Source organism: Canariomyces notabilis, assembly GCF_033297395.1.
Source record: "Canariomyces notabilis strain CBS 508.74 unplaced genomic scaffold N656scaffold_2, whole genome shotgun sequence".
Classification (NCBI taxonomy): domain Eukaryota; kingdom Fungi; phylum Ascomycota; class Sordariomycetes; order Sordariales; family Chaetomiaceae; genus Canariomyces; species Canariomyces notabilis.
In genome coordinates this window covers 1,134,732-1,152,935 of record NW_027041824.1, presented here as the reverse complement: position 1 = coordinate 1,152,935, position 18,204 = coordinate 1,134,732, and the positions used below count along the sequence as shown (strand labels likewise).

At 56.4% G+C, this 18,204-nt stretch overlaps 4 protein-coding genes across 4 annotated transcripts; 1 reads left to right on the top strand and 3 right to left on the bottom strand.

Moving 5' to 3' along the window:
• Positions 1-8,677: 8,677 nt before the first annotated feature.
• N656DRAFT_701729 (uncharacterized protein) lies at positions 8,678-10,276 on the top strand (the record flags this gene model as incomplete). Its single annotated transcript, XM_064810967.1, has 1 exon — positions 8,678-10,276. The coding sequence occupies one exon, from the start codon at positions 8,678-8,680 to the stop codon at positions 10,274-10,276; it is 1,599 nt and encodes a 532-aa protein (XP_064673962.1).
• An 880-nt stretch (positions 10,277-11,156) lies between these two features.
• Positions 11,157-11,662, bottom strand: N656DRAFT_794706 (uncharacterized protein; the record flags this gene model as incomplete). Its single annotated transcript, XM_064817324.1, has 2 exons — positions 11,157-11,433; positions 11,517-11,662. The coding sequence occupies 2 exons, from the start codon at positions 11,660-11,662 to the stop codon at positions 11,157-11,159; spliced, it is 423 nt and encodes a 140-aa protein (XP_064673961.1).
• Positions 11,663-12,012: 350 nt separating this feature from the next.
• N656DRAFT_243349 (uncharacterized protein) lies at positions 12,013-12,854 on the bottom strand. Its single transcript, XM_064808990.1, has 2 exons — positions 12,309-12,854; positions 12,013-12,240 (listed from the first exon to the last, which is right to left on the bottom strand). The coding sequence occupies exons 1-2, from the start codon at positions 12,723-12,725 to the stop codon at positions 12,133-12,135; spliced, it is 525 nt and encodes a 174-aa protein (XP_064673960.1). The 5' UTR covers positions 12,726-12,854; the 3' UTR covers positions 12,013-12,132.
• Positions 12,855-16,558: 3,704 nt separating this feature from the next.
• N656DRAFT_243633 (uncharacterized protein) lies at positions 16,559-17,539 on the bottom strand. Its single transcript, XM_064808993.1, has 2 exons — positions 16,987-17,539; positions 16,559-16,899 (listed from the first exon to the last, which is right to left on the bottom strand). The coding sequence occupies exons 1-2, from the start codon at positions 17,437-17,439 to the stop codon at positions 16,756-16,758; spliced, it is 597 nt and encodes a 198-aa protein (XP_064673959.1). The 5' UTR covers positions 17,440-17,539; the 3' UTR covers positions 16,559-16,755.
• Positions 17,540-18,204: the final 665 nt, after the last annotated feature.

Here is an 18,204-nt window from a genome sequence, read left to right as displayed (position 1 = left end):
GTCGAAGAACCCGCTCCTGCTGTCGAAGAACCCGCTCCTGCTGTCGAAGAACCCGCTCCTGCTGTCGAAGAACCCGCTCCTGCTGTCGAAGAACCTGCGACTGCAAACAAGGAACCTACTTTTGCCCCTGAAGAACCCGTTGAGGCCGCAGAGGAGACCCCAACTGTCCTTGAGACCCCCAAAATCCCCGCCCCCGACGAGTCGAGTCCAGCTGTCGACGATGCTGTCGCTATTGTCGAGCAGCCTACGCCGTCAGTGGAACAACCCAGCAGCTCTGTTCCAGCTGAGACCGAGCCTCCCCTTAAGACCGCTCAGCCAGAGCCAGTACTCGCTTCTCAGGAGACCGCAGCCGAGGATCTACCGGCCACCAAGAAGGCAAAGAAGGACAAGAAAAAGAAGGGCAAGGGTTCTAAGGTTCTGGAGCCCGAGCTAGAGACTACCTCTGCCCCTGTTGCGCTGTCTGACGAACCATCTGCTCCACTTGAAGAGCCTGCATCGATTGTTCAAGAGCCTACATCTATTGCTGAGGAACCTGACGCCACCCTGAAAGACCCTGGAGCCACTGCCACCGAGGGACCAATACAAGCGCCAGTACCAGAGCCCCAAGCGGAGGAGACCTGGGATGTACCAGCCAAGGACAAGAAGGGAAAGAAGAAGAAAAAGTCCAAGGGATCTCAAGTTCTTGACTTGGAACCTACCTCTCTGTCTGCCCCTCTCGCGCCTCCTTCCGAGGAACAACCCATTGTCGCAGACGAGCCCACGCATGTCGTTGAAGACCCTGTTCCTGCTGCTGAGATTCCCAGTTCAGTCGCCGAAGGGCCTGTATCTGCAGTTCAGAAGTCTGAGGCGGTTACCCCGACTCCCATCGAGGAGACACAGCTTGCCCCCGAGCCAGTGCTCGAGGCGCAGTCGGAGGAAAGCTCGGAGACTTCAGACAAAAAGCCCAAGAAGAAAAAGAAGGGCAAAGGCTCCAAGTCCTCCAGCTCTGTGCATGAGCAAAACGCTCAGACCGAACCCGAACCCGTCTCCAGTGATGTGGTCAACCCTGCGGAAGAGCGGAGCACTGCTGTCGAAGAGTCAAGTTCTTCTGCTGAGAAAACCAAGGAGGCAGCTGAAGAGTCCAGCAGTTCTGTGGCACGCGATCTCCCCGCCGAAACAGCTCCAGAGGAATGCGTATCGACAATTGAGGCAGTCAGTGTTCCTACGGGGGAGCCGACCGCTTCTGTGCCGGAGCCTCAAGAGGCAGCCGAACATGCTACTCCTAGCGAGGAGCCTACCCCCGAGACACCTCAACAAGAGACGCAGGTCGATAATGCGTGGGCTCTTCCCGCCAAGAAGTCCAAGAAGAACAAAAAGGGCAAGCGCGCGAAGGACGCAGAGACCGTCGAAGCTGAATTAGTTCCTGCCGAAAACCCCACCAGCTCAGTGGAGGAGCCTACGCCTGTTGTAGACGAGTCCATCGAACAGCCAGGCACATCTCAAGCACCCATGCCTGAGCCCTCTTCGGATGTGCTCCATGAGCAGCAACCTATGGTTGAGGAGCCGGCGCTCACCGCCAGCGGAGAACTCAAGTCAGTTGAGCAGACTCAAGAGACACAGCCCGATGAGACTTGGGACCTGCCTGCCAAGAAGCCTAAGAAAGGAAAGAAGAAGGGCAAGGGGTCCAAGACAGTTGAGTCTGAAGATTCTGACACAAGCACGCCAGCTGTGGTTGAGGTGGAGCCGAGCCGTGTCGCGGAAGAGCAAAGCGCTTCTCAAGAACCTGGCGCTGAGATTCCGACGGAAACACCCGCTGAAGCAACCGAGCAAGCCTCATCCACTATCGTCGAGGAACCGACGCAGGTATCAGAGGCACCTGAGCAAGCCTCAACCGCTGTTGTCGAGGAATTGACTCAAATACCTGAGGCACCTGAGCAATCCTCGTCCCCTGTAGCTGAAGGCTCGACCCCCTCCACAGAACCCTCTCATGAACAACCTGAGGACATCATTGATTTACCTGTCAAGAAGTCGAAGAAGGATAAAAAGGGAAAGAAAAGGGGCTCCAAGGTCGTTGACTCCGAGACAGCAACTAGCGACGCCGTCCCCGCTACAGAAGAATCCACCACAGCCGCAGATGAACCCTCTGCTACTCAGGTTTCTGTTGCCGAGTCTTCCGAGCCTCTTGCTGAGAGTGCTACTGGGGAGCCTTCTACCGTTTTCGAAGAGACTGTCGCTGCACCTGAGGCACCCCAAGAAATACAAGCTGAGGAGAGCTTCGACCTGCCTGTCAAGAAAAAGAAGGGCAAGAAAGGGAAGAAGGCGGCTGCTCTTGAGTCGGAACCTGCTTCTGGCGCTGCCACGCCTGCCGTTGAGGAACAACCCGTGCCCATCATTCAGGAGATACAAGATCAGCAAGCTCCTACAGCAGCAGAGGTTCCCGTTATTCAGGAAGCAACCGCCCACTTGGCAAAGGATGATTTCGAGTCGCTTCCACTCACAAGTCAGACTAAGGACGTTGAGGACGGACCAAGCCAAAGCTCCAAGAAAAACAAGAAGAAGAAGAAGCGATCCCTTGTCGCAGATTCTGAGCCCGCTTCTGGCACTGTGACTCCTCACGAGCCAATTGATCCTCAGGAATCCACACTCTCAGCTCCGGTGGAGTCTTCCACAGCGCAAGAACCGATCACCGAATCGGAGGCTCCTCAAGCAAGCGTTGCTGAAGATCAACAATTACCTTCCGAACCTGAAACTCTGGTTCTCCCTCCCGAGGACGAGAAGTCGGAGCCCCTTCTTGATATTCCTGCGGTTGTCCCTTCTGAGGAGCCCGCACCTGCAGTACCTGACGAACCCGAGCCGAAGGAACCCGAGGAAAAGGTACCAGGCACCCCGGAGACCGTCCAGCCGGACTCCCAGACCGATGACACAGGAGCGGTATCAACAAAGAAAGGGAAAAAGGACAAGAAAAAGAAGAAGGGCAAGGACAAGACTTCCACCCAAGACCCCGAGTCTGACGCACCGAACGCTCCTGCGCCCGAGGCATCTGAGCCTGTTCCTGTTCCCGGCGAAGAGCGTGACACTGGCAGTCCGGACCCAGCCATCGTCGCTAGCGATGCTCAGCCCTCCGACGTTCTCGAGGCAAACCCAGAAGTACCTAGCGTTTCCGAAGTTACCCAGCCTGAGACACAGCTCGAAGCGCAGCCTGAGGCTCAGTCCGAGGAGAGTCTGGAGGGACCTGCCAAGAAGGCGAGCAAGAAGAAAAAGAAGAAGGGCAAGAACAAGACCACTGAGCTTGAGCCAGCACTCGAGCGTGAGACTGAATCAGAGGTTGTGCCAGAGCCCGGGCCAGAGCCTGCAGCAGAGCCCGCAGTCGAGTCTGCCGTTGAGCCTGTGGCTGAACCCGTGGTCGAGCAAGTCGAAGTCGCTGTGGGAACCGAACCGTCGCCTGACCTTCACGAACTGACAGGACCTAATGAGGCGTCCCTTCCTGCTGGGATAGACACGACCGGTAGCGATCAAGAGACCATCAAGGAGCCGGTCATCGAGACACCTGATGCAGTTCAACAAGTCTCGGAAACCCTTCCAAAAGAGGAGTCTGACGGCAAATCTACCACGCTGGAAACTACTTCCCATCTCGCACCAGAGCGGTCCGTCGAGCTTCCGCCGGAGGTTACCGTTGCCCCAGAGCAGGTCACCGCCGATCTCGCCGGACTCGGCGCAATCGTGATTAGCGCCGAGGCGGAGGCGGACAGCAGCACCCAGGCGCCACTTCAAGAGTCTGTCCCGGAAGCCAAGGAAACCCAGTCCAAGGAGCTTGATGTGACGCCAGAGAAGCAGCCCGAAGAGCCTGTAGCCCTTGAACTGCCGGCTAAGAAGAGCAAGAAAGACAAGAAGGGGAAAAAAGGCAAGAACAAGGCTGCTGAACCCGAGCTCGAGTCTCAGCTCGATTCTCAATTAGAGGTATCTCCGATTACGGAGGCATCGACTGCCGATGTTTCCGCCCCTGCAGCGCTGGAAATCGAGACTCCAGCTCCTACTTCCGCGGAGGTGGTTGTTGACGCTGCCGTAGCTGCGAGTGTTGGTGTCAGTCCAAGTGCTGCCCCCGAGTCTGGCACAACAGCCCCTGAAGAGTCTGCTACCGAGCCCGTCGCTGGACCAGCCGCTGCAGCCCTGGCTGAACCGACCCCGACCCCGGATGTTGGTCAAGAGCTTCAGGAGGACCTTTGGGCGCTACCAGCCAAGAAATCAAAGAAGGCCAAGAAACGCAAAGGAAGCAAACAGGTCGAGGCCGAACCCATCGCTGAATCGGAGACCCCTAAAGCGCTCCCTGAAGAAGCCGCGATATCCCCCGCCCCTGAGCCCGCGGTAAACCTTGCTCAGTCAGCTGCCGGCGAGTCCCCAGCGGAGCAGCCCACTCAGGAAGGACTGAGCACGGACACCTTCCAGGATGAGACAACCATAACGTCAGACGAGAAGGGCAAGCAACCCGCAGCGGTAGCTTTCGAGCCCGAGTCTGATACCCTCGCAGGCCCTGCGGCAGTATCAACCGCCACCGAGCAGGTCACCGATGTTCCCGAGCCACGGGACGTGTCACTGGACGATGAGGAGGAGGCAATCTTTGGCGGGCCGAGCCGCGAGGGCAGCGATCCGTCGGCCAACAATGAGCCCGTCGTGCCTGACCCCGTCACCGAGCGTGAAGTGCAATCTGCCGCCGGCAGCAGCGCTACAAAGTCAAAGAAGGGCAAGAAGAAGGGCAACAAAATTGCTGCTGCCATTGCCATGTTCGAGGCAGCTGCTGCGACGCCTGCCGCGGTCAAGCATGAGGTCTCTACTAGAAAGTCCAAAGCCGCGCTCCGAGTCGAGGAGCCGACGACGGTACCGGAGCCAGAGCCTGTGCAAGCCGGGACGATGGTAGATGCTCCCGAGCAGGTGCGGGTGGAAGAGACGGCTGCGCTTCCGGAGCCTGCAGAAGTTGAACAGTCAACTGGTGTTGCCGAGGTGGTGGCTGCGCCTGCCGATGAGCCGACTGTAGTCACGGAGTCCGTTCGGGTGCAGGAGCCAGTCGCCATTTCCGAGGTTGTGCGCGATGAGTCAGCTGTTCCTCACGATCCTCTGCAAGTCGAGGAGCCGTCTGTCTCCTCGGAGCCAATACCAGTTGAGAAGACGGCTGCTTCCACGCAGCCAGTACATGTTGAGGAGCCATCCGCGTCCTCGGAGCCAGTACAAGTTTCGGAGACGGCAGCTCCCTCGGAGCCGGTCCAGGTCGAGGAGCCAGCCGCCATTACGGAGGTTGTGTACCCTGACCCAGCCAGTCCTCCTAGTCTTCCGCACATCGAGGAGCCATCTGTCCCCCCGGAGTCAGTACCGTTCGAGGAGTCGGCTGCCCCCTCGGAGCCAGTACCAGTTGAGGTGACGGCTGCCCCTTCAGAGCCAGTGCAAGTTGAGGAGCCAGCCGCCATTCCCGAGGTTGTGCACCATGAGTCGACTGCCCCCTTGAATGCTCCGCAAGTCGAGGAGTCTTTTGTCCCCTCGGAGCCAGTACAAGCTTCGGAGACGGCAGCTCCCTCGGAACCAGTCCAAGTTGAAGAGCCAGTCGCCATTTCCGTGGTTCTCCACCCTGAGTCGGATGGTACTCCCATTCCTCCGCATGTCGAGGAGTCGGCTCTCCCCTTGGAGTCAGTACAGGTTGAGGAGCCAGCCGCCATTCGCGAAGTTGTGCACCATGACTCGGCTGGTGCTCCCCAGCTTCCCCGTGTCGACGAGTCGGCTGCCTCCTGGGAGCCAGTACAAATTGAGGAGCCAGCGCAGGTTGAGGCGGTTGCAGAACCAAGAGAAGTTCTCCCGGCCGATGCGTCTACCGCTGTTCTTGTCGCAGACGACGCTCCAACAGAAGAGGCAGCGCCAAAGGAAGAAGAGGTTGCCGAGTTCAGCGTCAAGAAGTCCAAGAAAGAAAAGAGAAAGAAGGGGAAGAAGACTGATGTCGCTTCCGCGTCTGGCTTGGATACAACGCAGGATGCGGAGATTTCCGGTACCGACATGCTAGCCTCGGCAGCACTTGGCGCTGCTGTTGGTGCGGGAGCTGCTGCGCTCGACAGCGAGAAGGCGACTTCACAGGAGACTAGCGAAGAAAGCTCCAGTCTCATGCGCAAGAAGAGCAAGAAGGGCAAAAAGAAGAACAAGGATGTTGCAGCGGTGGAAGAGGAGGCACCAGTCATTCCGAGTCCCGCAGATACTAGCAGGGAGACTCACGATACCGCCGTTGAGCCCGAGAAGAAGCCAGAAGTGGCCGAGCCTGTCCCCTCCGTCGCAGCTGATGAGCCCAGCCACAAACCAAGCAGTAGACTGGCAAGTCCCCTCGTCGAGACGGTCAGTCTCGACCCAGTCTCGGATGCTCTGCAAATGTCGCCAGTCACAGCTCCCACCCCACCGACAATTGGTCTCGGTTTGATTCCAAACCTGCCAGAGCTCTATCCCCCGGATGCGCCGTCACCCAAACTCCTCTCGCCTTTACCGACACCCCAGATGGAACAACTGGCCGGCGGCCAACTCGGCCAGGTCGATCTCACGCCCGCACAGGAAAGCAGCCACATATCTCACGACCCGCCTTTCGACTATGAGGCCCATCGGAAGAAGGTCAGGACAGAGGAGGCGACAGACTCGGCCGAGATCCCGCAGCCTGTAGTCTCGGCTCGTGAGGTCGACGCTTCGTTCAGTGATGGTACGGATAAGGACAAGGGCTACGAAGAGGTCAGTGCGAAGGGTAAGGATAAGGAGGAGGTGCAGGCGGATGCGGGTGTGGAGGATGATGCAGCCATTGCTACAGCGGCGAGCGCCCTTACCGGAGGCGTCTCGCTACTGGCGGAAAAGTTCGGTAGCACCGGGAAAAAGAAAAAGAAAGGTAAGCAGAAGAAGTCAGTGAGCGACAAGGGGATGCCAGAGGAGGAGGAGGGTGACTTGTTTGATGACCCGGCTTTGTGGGAGGGGACGGACAGAAAACCGGTTGAGGGATCAGGGGCCGACGTGGACTTGGAGAATGTTGGGGGTGTTCCTGCTGGTGAGGTGGCCAAGTCTGAGGAGAAGGTTGTGCAGAGTACGGTGGAATTGGAGGAACCGGCAAAGACGGAAGATATCCAATTGGAGAGAAGGACGATAGTTGAGGAGGAAGCAGGGCGAATTGTGGAAGCTCGGGAGCCTACAATGGAAGCGGCGAAACAGCAGCACGAGACAGAGGACAAGAGCATGGAGATGGTTAAGCAGACAACCGAGGAGGCGAGCACCGAGTCTCGGGGCCTGCCTGAGGGTTCTGGCTTGGGAAGGATGGACTCGGAGACGATCCCCAGGTCGCTCAGGGATCTATCAACAGCTGGGGAGCCGTCAAAGAGGGGGAGGAAGGAGCGTCGAAGGTCAAGGACGCCGTCGCCGGAGCCAGTGCAGCGAGCGTTTTCATTCCCCGACGACATTGCAGACGAAGAGGCGTTCACTACGAGAGATGTCACAGCGGACGACAACGAAAAGGGCCAGGCCGAGCTCGCGGCAGACCAGCCAGTGCGTCTTCCCCCCTTGGGCAGCATCACGGAGTTTATGCGCTCTCAGACTAGTCTGCCACCGGTGCAAGAAGAAGTCTCGGACGAGGAGCCGGCCAACAAGAAACACACAAGACCGACAACGCATGGAACTCGACGCATCCTAGCCACCCCTGACGCCGGCCGAGACAGCGGGTTCGGATCCGACTCACCTCGTGTGTCGCGACACATTCCCGGTGGCAATGAAGGTCTCCGCGACAGCGGGGTGCATCTGCGCGAGTCAATGTCAATTGAGGAGACACCACTTCGAGACAGATACAGGTCTTTGTCGCCAAAGGTGCCCCCCGAAGACGAGCGACGTCTAGGTCGACGATCTCCATTGAGTGGTCACGCCAGAGTCATTGGGCCAGAGACTCCTCGGCTGCACGAGCCCTCATCGCCGCTGCCATACTCGCCTGAGCAAGAAAAGTTGCAGGTCAAGAAGCAGCGGGGGACAATTTCCACTAGTGCTGGTGTTGGTGCTGCTGGTGCTCCTACTATGGCTGCAGGTGCCTCTGTGGCTTCCCTTCGCAGCGTGTCGGATAACGCTGGCCAAACGCCAAGGCCCACTGCCGATGGCCAGCTGCGGCGGATGTCGTCCAATACCAGCATGGCCCGCCTGCGCACGCCAGAGCCCGTGCAGCCCCTGCGACTTGACAGCCCCGGCAGTCTCCGCTCCTGTACGGGCACGCCCCCACTCTCTCTGCGCAGGATGGACAAGCGTGCCAGTGGCGACCTGCGGTCCGTGTCCCTCAGCCAACAGGACCTAGCCGCCAAAGCCAGACAGCAGCAGCACCAGCAACAAAACGAGCGCCCAGCCACTCCACTGAAAAAGCCAGCCACTCCCACTCCCACCGCTACCACTGCCACTGCAGCCGGTGCCGCTGCTGCACTGGGAGTGCTCGCTGGCGCCGAGCTTCTTTCGTCGGCTTCAAAACCTGCACCACCACACAGTGCCACGCCCGTTGCGAATGAGGGCCGCGTCCGAGCCAAAGACATGACCGATGTCTTTGTAAGTTTGATTTTTTTTTTTTTTTTGATTTTATTTTATCAATTTGTGTATCATTGCTGACCCGGCCTAGGATGGCTATGGCGAGGGCCGCATCGGCTCGCCGCGCTCACCGACTCGGCCGCACAGCATGCGCCGCCGACAGAGCATGCAGGTGCTCGAGCTCGAGTCGCGCGTCGAACAGCTGCTTGCTGAGAACCGCATGCTCACCGAAGCCCGTGCCCAGGCCGAGCTGTCATCGAGCCACCGCAATGCCAGCGCCCTGGCCGAGCGCGACTCCGAGATCGAGTCGCTTAAGCGCATGTTGCACGAGGCAAACGAGGTCATTGAGCGGTTGAAGCAGACAAACGAGGGCCTGCGCAGCTCCACCTCGGCCATCGCCGTCAAACACCGCGAGGAGGTCACCCGTCTCGAGACCGAAAACGCCCGCACCGCCAAGGAGTTGCAACTAGCCCGCGACGCCGCTGCCCAGCAAGCCCGTACCGTGCAAGACAAGGACGCCGAGATAGCCCAGCTGGTTGCCCAGCTCGAGTCGACCAAGGACCAGATCCGCGAGCTGCAGCAACGAATCCTCGAACAGGCCAAGCCGTCCGACGACGCCGACTTCCTCGAGCTGCACGATATCGACTACTTTGACCACCGCTGCCAGCAGCTGTGCGCCCACGTGCAGCAATGGGTTCTGCGCTTCTCCAAGTTCAGCGACATGCGCGCCTGCCGGCTGACGTCGGAGCTCAGCGACGAGAAGCTCATTGACCGCCTCGACAACGCCGTGCTCGACGGCACCAACGTCGACACGTACCTCAACGACCGCGTGCGCCGCCGCGACATCTTCATGAGCATGACCATGACCATGATCTGGGAGTTTGTCTTTACGCGCTACCTCTTCGGCATGGACCGCGAGCAGCGCCAGAAGCTCAAGCAGCTCGAGAAGCAGCTGCTCGAGGTCGGCCCGCCCCACGCGGTCCGCCAGTGGCGCGCCGTGACCCTGACCTTGCTTTCGCGCCGCCCGTCATTCAAGAAGCAGCGCGACCAGGACACCGAGGCCGTCGTGCAGGCCATCATGGACACGCTCGCCAAGATCCTGCCTCCGCCCTCCAACCTCGAGGAGCAAATCACCACCCAGCTCCGCCGCGTGGTCCGCGAGGCCGTCGCCCTGGCCATCGAAATGCGCTGCCAGCGCGCAGAGTACATGATGCTCCCGCCGCTGCAGCCCGAGTACGACGACACGGGCGAGCTGACCGAGACGGTCGCCTTCAACGCCGCCCTCATGAACGAGGCCAACAAAGGCCAGGGCGGCATGACCAATGAGGAGCTCGAGGCGGCCAACGCGACCGTCCGCATCGTGCTGTTCCCGCTAGTCCTGCGCAAGGGTGATGATGCGGGCAGAGGGGAAGATGAGATCGTGGTTACCCCGGCCCAGGTGCTCGTGGCGAATTCTGGTGGTGGTGGTGGGCGGCATCATCATCATCATAGCAGCAGGCCGAGCAGTAGTGGTATGGGGGATAGCAAAGGGAAGGGGGCTGTGAGGATGCCCACGCCCAGCTCTGACGCGGGCGGTGTTAGTTTGCTGGCGAGGAGTAACCTTACCGCTGCCACCACGGGTACTACTACTGCCGCCGCTGGACAGCAGCTGGACAGGAGTGCTGGTGCTGGTGCTGGTGCGGATCCCCGCAATATTCAGGGCGCGCAGAGTGACCTTAGCATGGCTGAGGCTGGTGGGTATCTTTGATGGGCTACATATCAGGAATGGTTGGTTGTCGTTAGATGGAGGGGGGCGGGGGGGATGGGGAGGGATATTATTGGGAAATGAAATTCCTTCTTCTTGCCTTTTTACATTTTCTTTCTTTCCTAGTTTCGTCTCTCTCATCATGTCTTGTGTGGCTTAGTGTTGCTTGCTTTCTCTCAGTCGGAGTTGGGGGTCTGTTTTTTTACTGATGATGACGGGATGGGGAATAAAAGGGACAGGGGATGCATGATACATCTATTTACGCGCACTTGGGGTCTTCAAAGATGTTCTAATTGTGTGTTTCTGTCATGATATTGCTTTGCTATTATGCGTTTTCATGCCGTCCGTTCTGTTTTTTGTATCTTGAAAAGCTTGTCTGACTTCCGAATTCTCTTGAGTTGTACTGGCCTCTCTGAATCCTGGCGTGCTTCTATTCAGTTACATGTTTTCCCGGGCCGGATGGATAGATGGTGGACGGTCTAGCGACGAGCAGATCGTGGATTGGATGTGCTAATGAGTGATGACCTGAATGAGACTATTCTAGATAGGTACTGGTAGTCATTGCTATTTATGTTGCAGATGGTACTACTTCCTGAAGCACTGGAATATGTTCGTGAATCTCCTTTGGAGTTTTGGCGTTACAGCTTAGTACAAGTAAACGTTCAATTCACAACTTGACCGCTGCCTAGTGAGGAGCATCCATTTACGTGTTGATTTTCTAGGCAATTACTAGGAAAAACCTGACGCCTAGCTAAAAGGTAGAACTACCCAAGTCAGCAGACACCTTGTCTGCCAGCCTGGCGAGACGTCTTGTAGCGTGTGCTTTGCATTCCTGCGCATTGATCCCCTGCTCCTACTTCTATGCCCTCTCGTCCTCCGTTGGTCAAACCGTGTCTGTGTCTTTCTGCCCTGGTATGCGTTTCAACCAAGACGGCCGATCAAAGACCTCCTCCCACTCCCAAGAGTCCCACCACTCCGCCACACTCTTCCAGTAGTTCCAGCCCGTTATTGCGGCCAGGGAGACAAATGTGAGTGGGAGGGCAATAGCAAAGTACAGCCATTTAGGCGTTGTCTCGGGCGAGATTTCCAGTACATTCATGCCGAACAAGGAGGACACGAAGGAGAGCGGGACATAGACTGTGGCGAGTTTTGAAAGGTGCCTGTTTGGAGTGTCCTAGTTAGTCCTATTTCTTAGAACGACAGCCTGTCTAGACACCAGACACGAGGGGCTTATTATGCTGACCCGAGCCTGTGGGACTGCTCTATTGACCTTTCCGTTTCCTTGATGGAGCGGATACTTGCTAGTAAGCTGATGTGCTGATGGACTGTGGCTAGCTGGCGCTGGACGTGGTTGATCAAGTGGTCAACATCGGCAGCCAGGTCCTTCATGATGGAGCGAGCCCGAGTCCCCTTTTTACAGCGTAACGTTGCGCATCCGCCAGATTGAAGGACCCGGGCTGACTGTGTGAGATCATCCAGGATAAGCTTGAGAGCTTCATTTTGAGTTATGCGATCCTCTATGTATATGTCGCCAAGAAATTCAGTTTTGTGAATCTCATATTCGTCTAAGCGCTCGAGATCATCGAAATCAGCTGATATTGCTCGCCAAGCGCCAAGCATTGACTTGGTAATGGCGCAGAGAAGAAGTGCCGGGTCCTCGACTAGGGCATGGCGGAAGTATCTGCCTTGATGGCCGACCAGCTGCTCAAGTAAGATGTTCCTGAAGGATGGGTTATAGTGGTCCAAATCGTACTTGGTGGACTTGTTGAATGGCGCTGCCCCTCCATGAGTTGGCGGAGAGGGATCAGGGCGGTGTCCCGGCGGTCCAGCCGACAAATTCGTCGAAGAGAATGAAGGGATTATGTCGAACAGAGGGCGACGTATTGGGGGTCGATCAGGTAGTGTCCAATGTAATGCCCATCGAGAATCTGTAGGACTGGCTCCTGGTGAGTCAAATAACAATATCCCTGCGTATCTCTGAATTAGACTACCTGACAGTGGCTGGGAGATAGCTTAATGCAAGGTACTGACCAACACTAGTATGCGTGCTCTTTGTATCGGAGATAGGTACTACAGGTAGTATTGTGCCTGACACTCTCTCCTCGAGCATCCCAAGTTGAGCAAAACTCCTGATAGTATGAAGCTGACGAAACATTGACCGCTTCTGCTGGATGGACTCGATGATTTCTGGGCCGAGGTTATGGCCAAGGGTCCTTCGGAAGGGTAGCGAGAAAAACGGAAAGGCTCCCTTTTCACTCGGTGTGTATACATCTGGATGGGCTGTTGAATGGGGCTCAGAAGGGTAGAGTTCTGGTTTAAGTGGTTTAGTTGGTTTTCCATCGTGGCCAATGTATTCCTCTTTTCTTGCACCTGTCGTATACATGTGGTGCGCAAAGAATAACGGGTTGCAGTCGTATGCGCTACCTAAGACCTCGATAACGGGAGCAGTCATGTCCTCGACGAGAAAAAGCCTCAGGGCAACATCTTCTGGGATGGTGTCGACGACTGCAAATCGCTTGAGAGTTTCAACGTTGTCCACGTGTCCAATTCTCGGCAGCTGATCTGGATTCAGCTTCACGTCTGCCACAATGACATTGACCGCGGAGTAAGTGGTCCATGTGAGGCAGGTAGTTAACGGCGGATACTTTCCTGTCAGGAGTCTTGCGAGAGGCCTCAGCTCGTAGTGGGAGACGCTAAGCGCAGTATTGAATCGTCGAGTCAGTCGGGTCCGTTAGAACTCGGGAAGAAAATGCGACGAGGGAAGAAATCAAGTCGTGTATATTTGGGCACACGAGCATAGTACCTGAACTTAGCAACGTAGGCGGCATAGAGACCAGACTCCTCCGGCGGGTTGGACTTTGGTTGGAGTTCAGCAGGGGCGGGAGTTTGATCGTTTTTGATGCTATTGTCAGATTTTGCCAGGGTTGTCCCGGTATAGATGCAACCGGCTTGGAAGTTGGAAATACGTGATATCAGGAGTAGAGGGTTAGCCTGAGAAGCTGGAAAGTATTACACTGGCCCGAAGTTGTGCCTACTTAGTTGGAGGCCTCGGAGCCTCGAGGTGGCTGACACTCACCCTTTCCTGTATAGGTATCACGCTCGACAACGGGCCGGCAGTGTCTTGACAGCCCTGACGAGCGCCTCACAGTCCAAGCTCCGTTGGCCCGACAGCTTCCGTGTCTCTTCCTCCAACCACGCAATCACTTCCCTGTAGCCAGTCTGCTTCCTCACCAGGACCTGTCTAAAGGCCACCATGGCAAGCCTACCGACAAAGAGGACAAGGGTTTAGCGGTACGCATTCCAAGTTGCTTGTCCGGGGGAGAGGAGGAACCAATCAATGGAGAAAACTCACCAAGCCACCTCCCCCTTGTTAACAGCACACTTATAACCCGGGTACCGCTCCCTCCTGGACCTGCTGGTCAGCAGCACAAACGAGACGTCAATCAGCGTCTTGATGGTGTCTAGGACCAAGACGAAAGATTGAATCATCAGCCAAAGATTCACAGACTAGGGAAACGAGGAACACTTACCAATCACAAGCCCCGAGCCTGGCCGGCCGGCCGCCATGCACCGTGCATAGGCCCACATCTTGGTGGCCGTCTCGACAAACGCCGTGTAGATGTTGGCCAGCACCGTCCGCCGCCGGTTGTGCGACGTGTCAAAGAACATGAGGTGGGATTGGATCTTGAAGGCGTCTAGGAGATGGTAATTAGCACCGTCCTGCGATAAAAAGCACCGCAAGTATATGAACAGCAGGAAAAGGAATGGCCAACGGATCAAGGAGAGCTCCTAGCTTACTCAGTACTTTACGCTTGAAGTTCTGCCCTGGGCATCGTGAGAACTCGACCGTGAGCGAGTTGAAGATTGCTGGGCCATGGTCAGTTGCAATTCAAATCGACAAAGAAAAGCCAAGTAAATGCGTACCAGAACCCTTCGAACTGATATCCCTCTGCTTGGTCACAGCCAACGTCTCACAGTCAATCAAGAGCCCGCAGTACGGAAACATCCGGCTGTCATCCGGCCGGGGCACATGTACGCCTCGCACTTCCAGGGGAAAATTGGCCAGGCTCTTTGCCGGGTTGACGGTGACGCCGTATTCGGGCAGGCCGCCGTGCATGACCCTGACAAATTTGCCTGCCTTTCTCTGGTCCGTGGTGATCAGCAAGAAGTCGTCGATCAGGCGCAGGAGGAGGCTGTCGTCAGCCTGCAGGAAACCGAGATGGTTCCGTTCCAGGTCCGCGTAAAAGTAGTTGCAGAGCATCGACGAGAGGACTGACCCCTGCGGGATGCCGCTCTTTTGGCGGTAGTACTTCTTGCCGATGCGGACCAGGTTTTCCTCAATGTGCGCGGTGGTGAGCGCCAACAGGTCCCGGGTGCTGTGCTTCTTCCGCACAGTGCTGTCGACGAAGACGGTGCCTCTCTTCTTGGCTGCGATCGACTTTTCGATTCTCTCTAGAAAAGTCCTAGTGTCGCTGCTGGTTCTGGCCACTATATGCCATCGCTTGGCCGCTTTGGCGACGGCGCCGCTGCCAAATGCAGCCTCCAGCAGCCGCACCTCGACGTGTTTTGACATTTCATACTCCGACTGCCGCGGAATCCGCTTCAGCAACGCAATCATTGCGTCCTGGGGAATCGTGTCGAAAGCCGCCTGGACGTCCACCTTGGCGAAGTAGAGCTCATGTTTTCCTTCGCCGAGCCTGCTTTTGAAATCTTTGATGCGTTGGTAAATGTCTCCCACGGAGAAGAGTGACGAGCCCAAACGGGCTGCATTGAGCGACTAGTAGCAACGTCAGAGGCGTACCTTCACATCACAAAATCAACCGGGTAATCCCACCTTTTCGAGTTCCAACACCGAATTGACTGGACCCAGAACCGTGTTGATGCTGGGACCTAGCATCGTTTTGCCGTTTCCTCTGAGGATCGCTCGCCGCCGCAGGTTCATGATCGGGCGCAGCGTTGTCTGTTTAGGAAGGAGTCGCAACTGGGAAACGCCGAGGCGACGAGACTGCAGTATCCGGAGAGCATCGTCTATCCTCACCTCCTCAAACATGTTTGTTTTCAAAGCTGCCATGGCCGGCTCGGCCACATATCGCCAAACGTCATGGCGGAAGAAAAAGAGCTGGTATCGGTTGGCACTAGACTCGGTGACATAAAAACTGCTGCGGATCAGGGGTATCAAGAATGAATCAAACAGATAATACAGGAATTCGTAAAGTATTTCAGTCCGCTTCCGCGTGTCCGACTGGGAGCTTTTTTGATTTTGGAGTCCTGGAGGCGTGAGCCAATCTATGTCACGTACCTGCGAAGTTGTCAACATGGTGCAATGACATCCGGGCGACAGTTCCTGTCCCTACTTTTATTCCGTCCATTACTTCATGAAGCGACATGCTCTCAAAGCGACGGAGATGGATGAAGTGGTGAACCTTCTTCAGGAAGCACGCCTTGTTGTGCTCCTGTGTAGGACCCTGGCCCCAGAATTCATTGGGGATGACTTTTGAAATTACCGCCCGACAGAAAGCAGAAACGCTGGACGCCGGGGTAGCAAGTTCAATGACCGATGCATACTGAAGCTCTGGGATAGAATTCGCTGGTGGTTTCGACTTCTTTCGGCCCTTGGCAGTTTTGGCCGACTGCAAAGCCTTACTACTTGAGACTGTCTGGGCCTTTCTCTTGCCGTCCACCAGCCCCTGAACCTGGTCATTGTCAGCAAGGCAATCTTCCTCATGGTGTTAGGACTGCTCACCGGACAGTAATGCTGCAGCATCTCCGAGTAGGCGCAGCGTCCGTGGAGTATCTGGAGTCGTTGAGTCAGGTGTTTGACGGCGCCTCTAAGTCTCTTCGGGACGTGTATGGAAGGCTTTCCACCCTCGCCTAATGCTGGAAACCTCTTTGCTATCTCCTCTTCCCGAAGGGTATAATCGTGAAATTTCTGAGCTGTCTGTTGACGGTCCACTGGCGAGATAAACACGTTGTGCAGTCCAAACTGGCGCGGAAACATATACATCATGACGTGCACAGCATTTTCATTAGGCCGATCCGTTCCAGCGGCGGATTGGGGCCTGTAGGGATAGCGATTCAGAACGTCTAGAGGTGTAAGCTGGGTGTTATTACTGGGTAAAATGCAAACGGGGTTCAACATACGGATATGGCGCAGTCCGAATTGCACGAGGCCGCGAGCATTGAGAGAAGCTCTGGCATAGAGCATCCTACTTCTCACAAAGGTTATTTCTGACGGCCGGAGCTCAGCATCTTTTGAGCCTGCGATCTGCGACCTAGGCGCTGTTTTGTTCGCAATTGGCACTACAGGCTCGAGCTCTGAGATCGGAATCCCGCTCAGTTGGTAAAGGTTGTCTTTTCCGGCTTTCACAGGCCGGAATATAGCACCGTCCACCAGGAGGTCAATCATGATTCTTTCCCCTGCTTCCCCCAGCAACATGAGCAGCTGAGGCCAGGGAGGCTCCTTGAGAGCCTGCACATGCTGATTAGGGTAGATGGAATACAAGCCCGGAATATGGCTCGCTAAGTTTTGAGGACCGGCACTGACGGCCGAGCCGGGCTGTCTCCGAAAGCCATCGCAGAGCAAGTGCTTCGGCCACGGGCCGGAACTGTTGCGGGAGAAGAGGAACCAGATTACAAAGTCAACGATCTTTTGCGCATGACCTTGTGAGTTACAGCGTCTAACAGGTTGTTGTTTGCCTATACCACTGACTTACCTCCGACTGAGAGTATAGGGATCCCTGGAGACCATCCGAGAGAGTCACATAGGACTTATCCCCTTTCTGGGAGAAGCTGACCCAATGCTGCCACCGGTAGTCTTTGGGGTCACCAGCATGCTCGCGGCTCGCGACAATGGTTGTGTCCAAGAGCTCTTTCAGAGCAAGCTCCTCTTCGGTCAAGGCCTTCTCAGAAGAGGTGCGTTGACCTACCAGAGCAATCTTCTTCCGTCGGAGACGTGAAGAGGCCGGCAGTTTCGAAAGGACGTACTGTCGCAGCGTCTCAATTTCAGCGTAGTATTGGGCTAACAACGCATGTCCGGCAATGGTGGGGTGTGCCGCATTCTCGCGTTTGAGGTGTTTCGCAGGTGGATAAGCGGAGCCGTCATGACCTCGGCCGGGACCTTGGCTTCGGCTCCTCTTCCGGGGCATCGGCACCGAAGCAGCATCCATATGATGTGTAGGAATGATGACTTGACAAGTTGCTGGGCTCAAGGGTTCGAAATGCGCCTCTCCAATAATTCCCGGCTGCGAGAATCAACCCCTGGAATCCTGGATGCATTCATTGAGTTGGAGGATCTCGTGAAGGACCCTATCAGCGACGGGCAAACATGTGCTGGCGATTGATTGGGCGTGTCGGCGCGGGATGTTGAATGGATTGGGAACTCCAGGGTTTCTTCTTTTTCCCCAATTCTTCCGTCGACTGGATGAGCAGGTCCGCGCTTGGTGATTGGGCGTGCGGCGCAGAAACCTTCAACAGGCAACAAGCACCGAGCCTGAGGCGGGCAACTGGCAAGCCAAGGCGCTGGTTGTGGCCTTGCCGCACTGGGCTGGATGCCACAGGGAATCAGAGACGGCTTGGGCGGATCTGTGTGGGTGGTGTGGGTTGTGTGTGCGGCAACGCGTCGGCGCGTCGGGGAAATGGCTCAAGCCTCAAACGGTCGGCCTAACCTAAGTACACCAACGTCAAAGTTAAACTTTCTTCGTCGGTGTCGGGCATTGGTTTCGAGATGCGCATGAGTGGTTGCAATGCTGCGCTGCTGCTGCTGCCGTCTCTGATTGCTTGCGTTGTTCAAGCAACGACAATGTCACTAGAGGAAGTTTCAAGGACGAAAGGGGTCCGTCTTTAGGTGGTATCTATCGACAGAGCGCAGAGAGGCCGGCGCGGCAGAGGCACAGCTGCAGCGGCTCTCTGGGGTAATCGTAATCGGATTGATG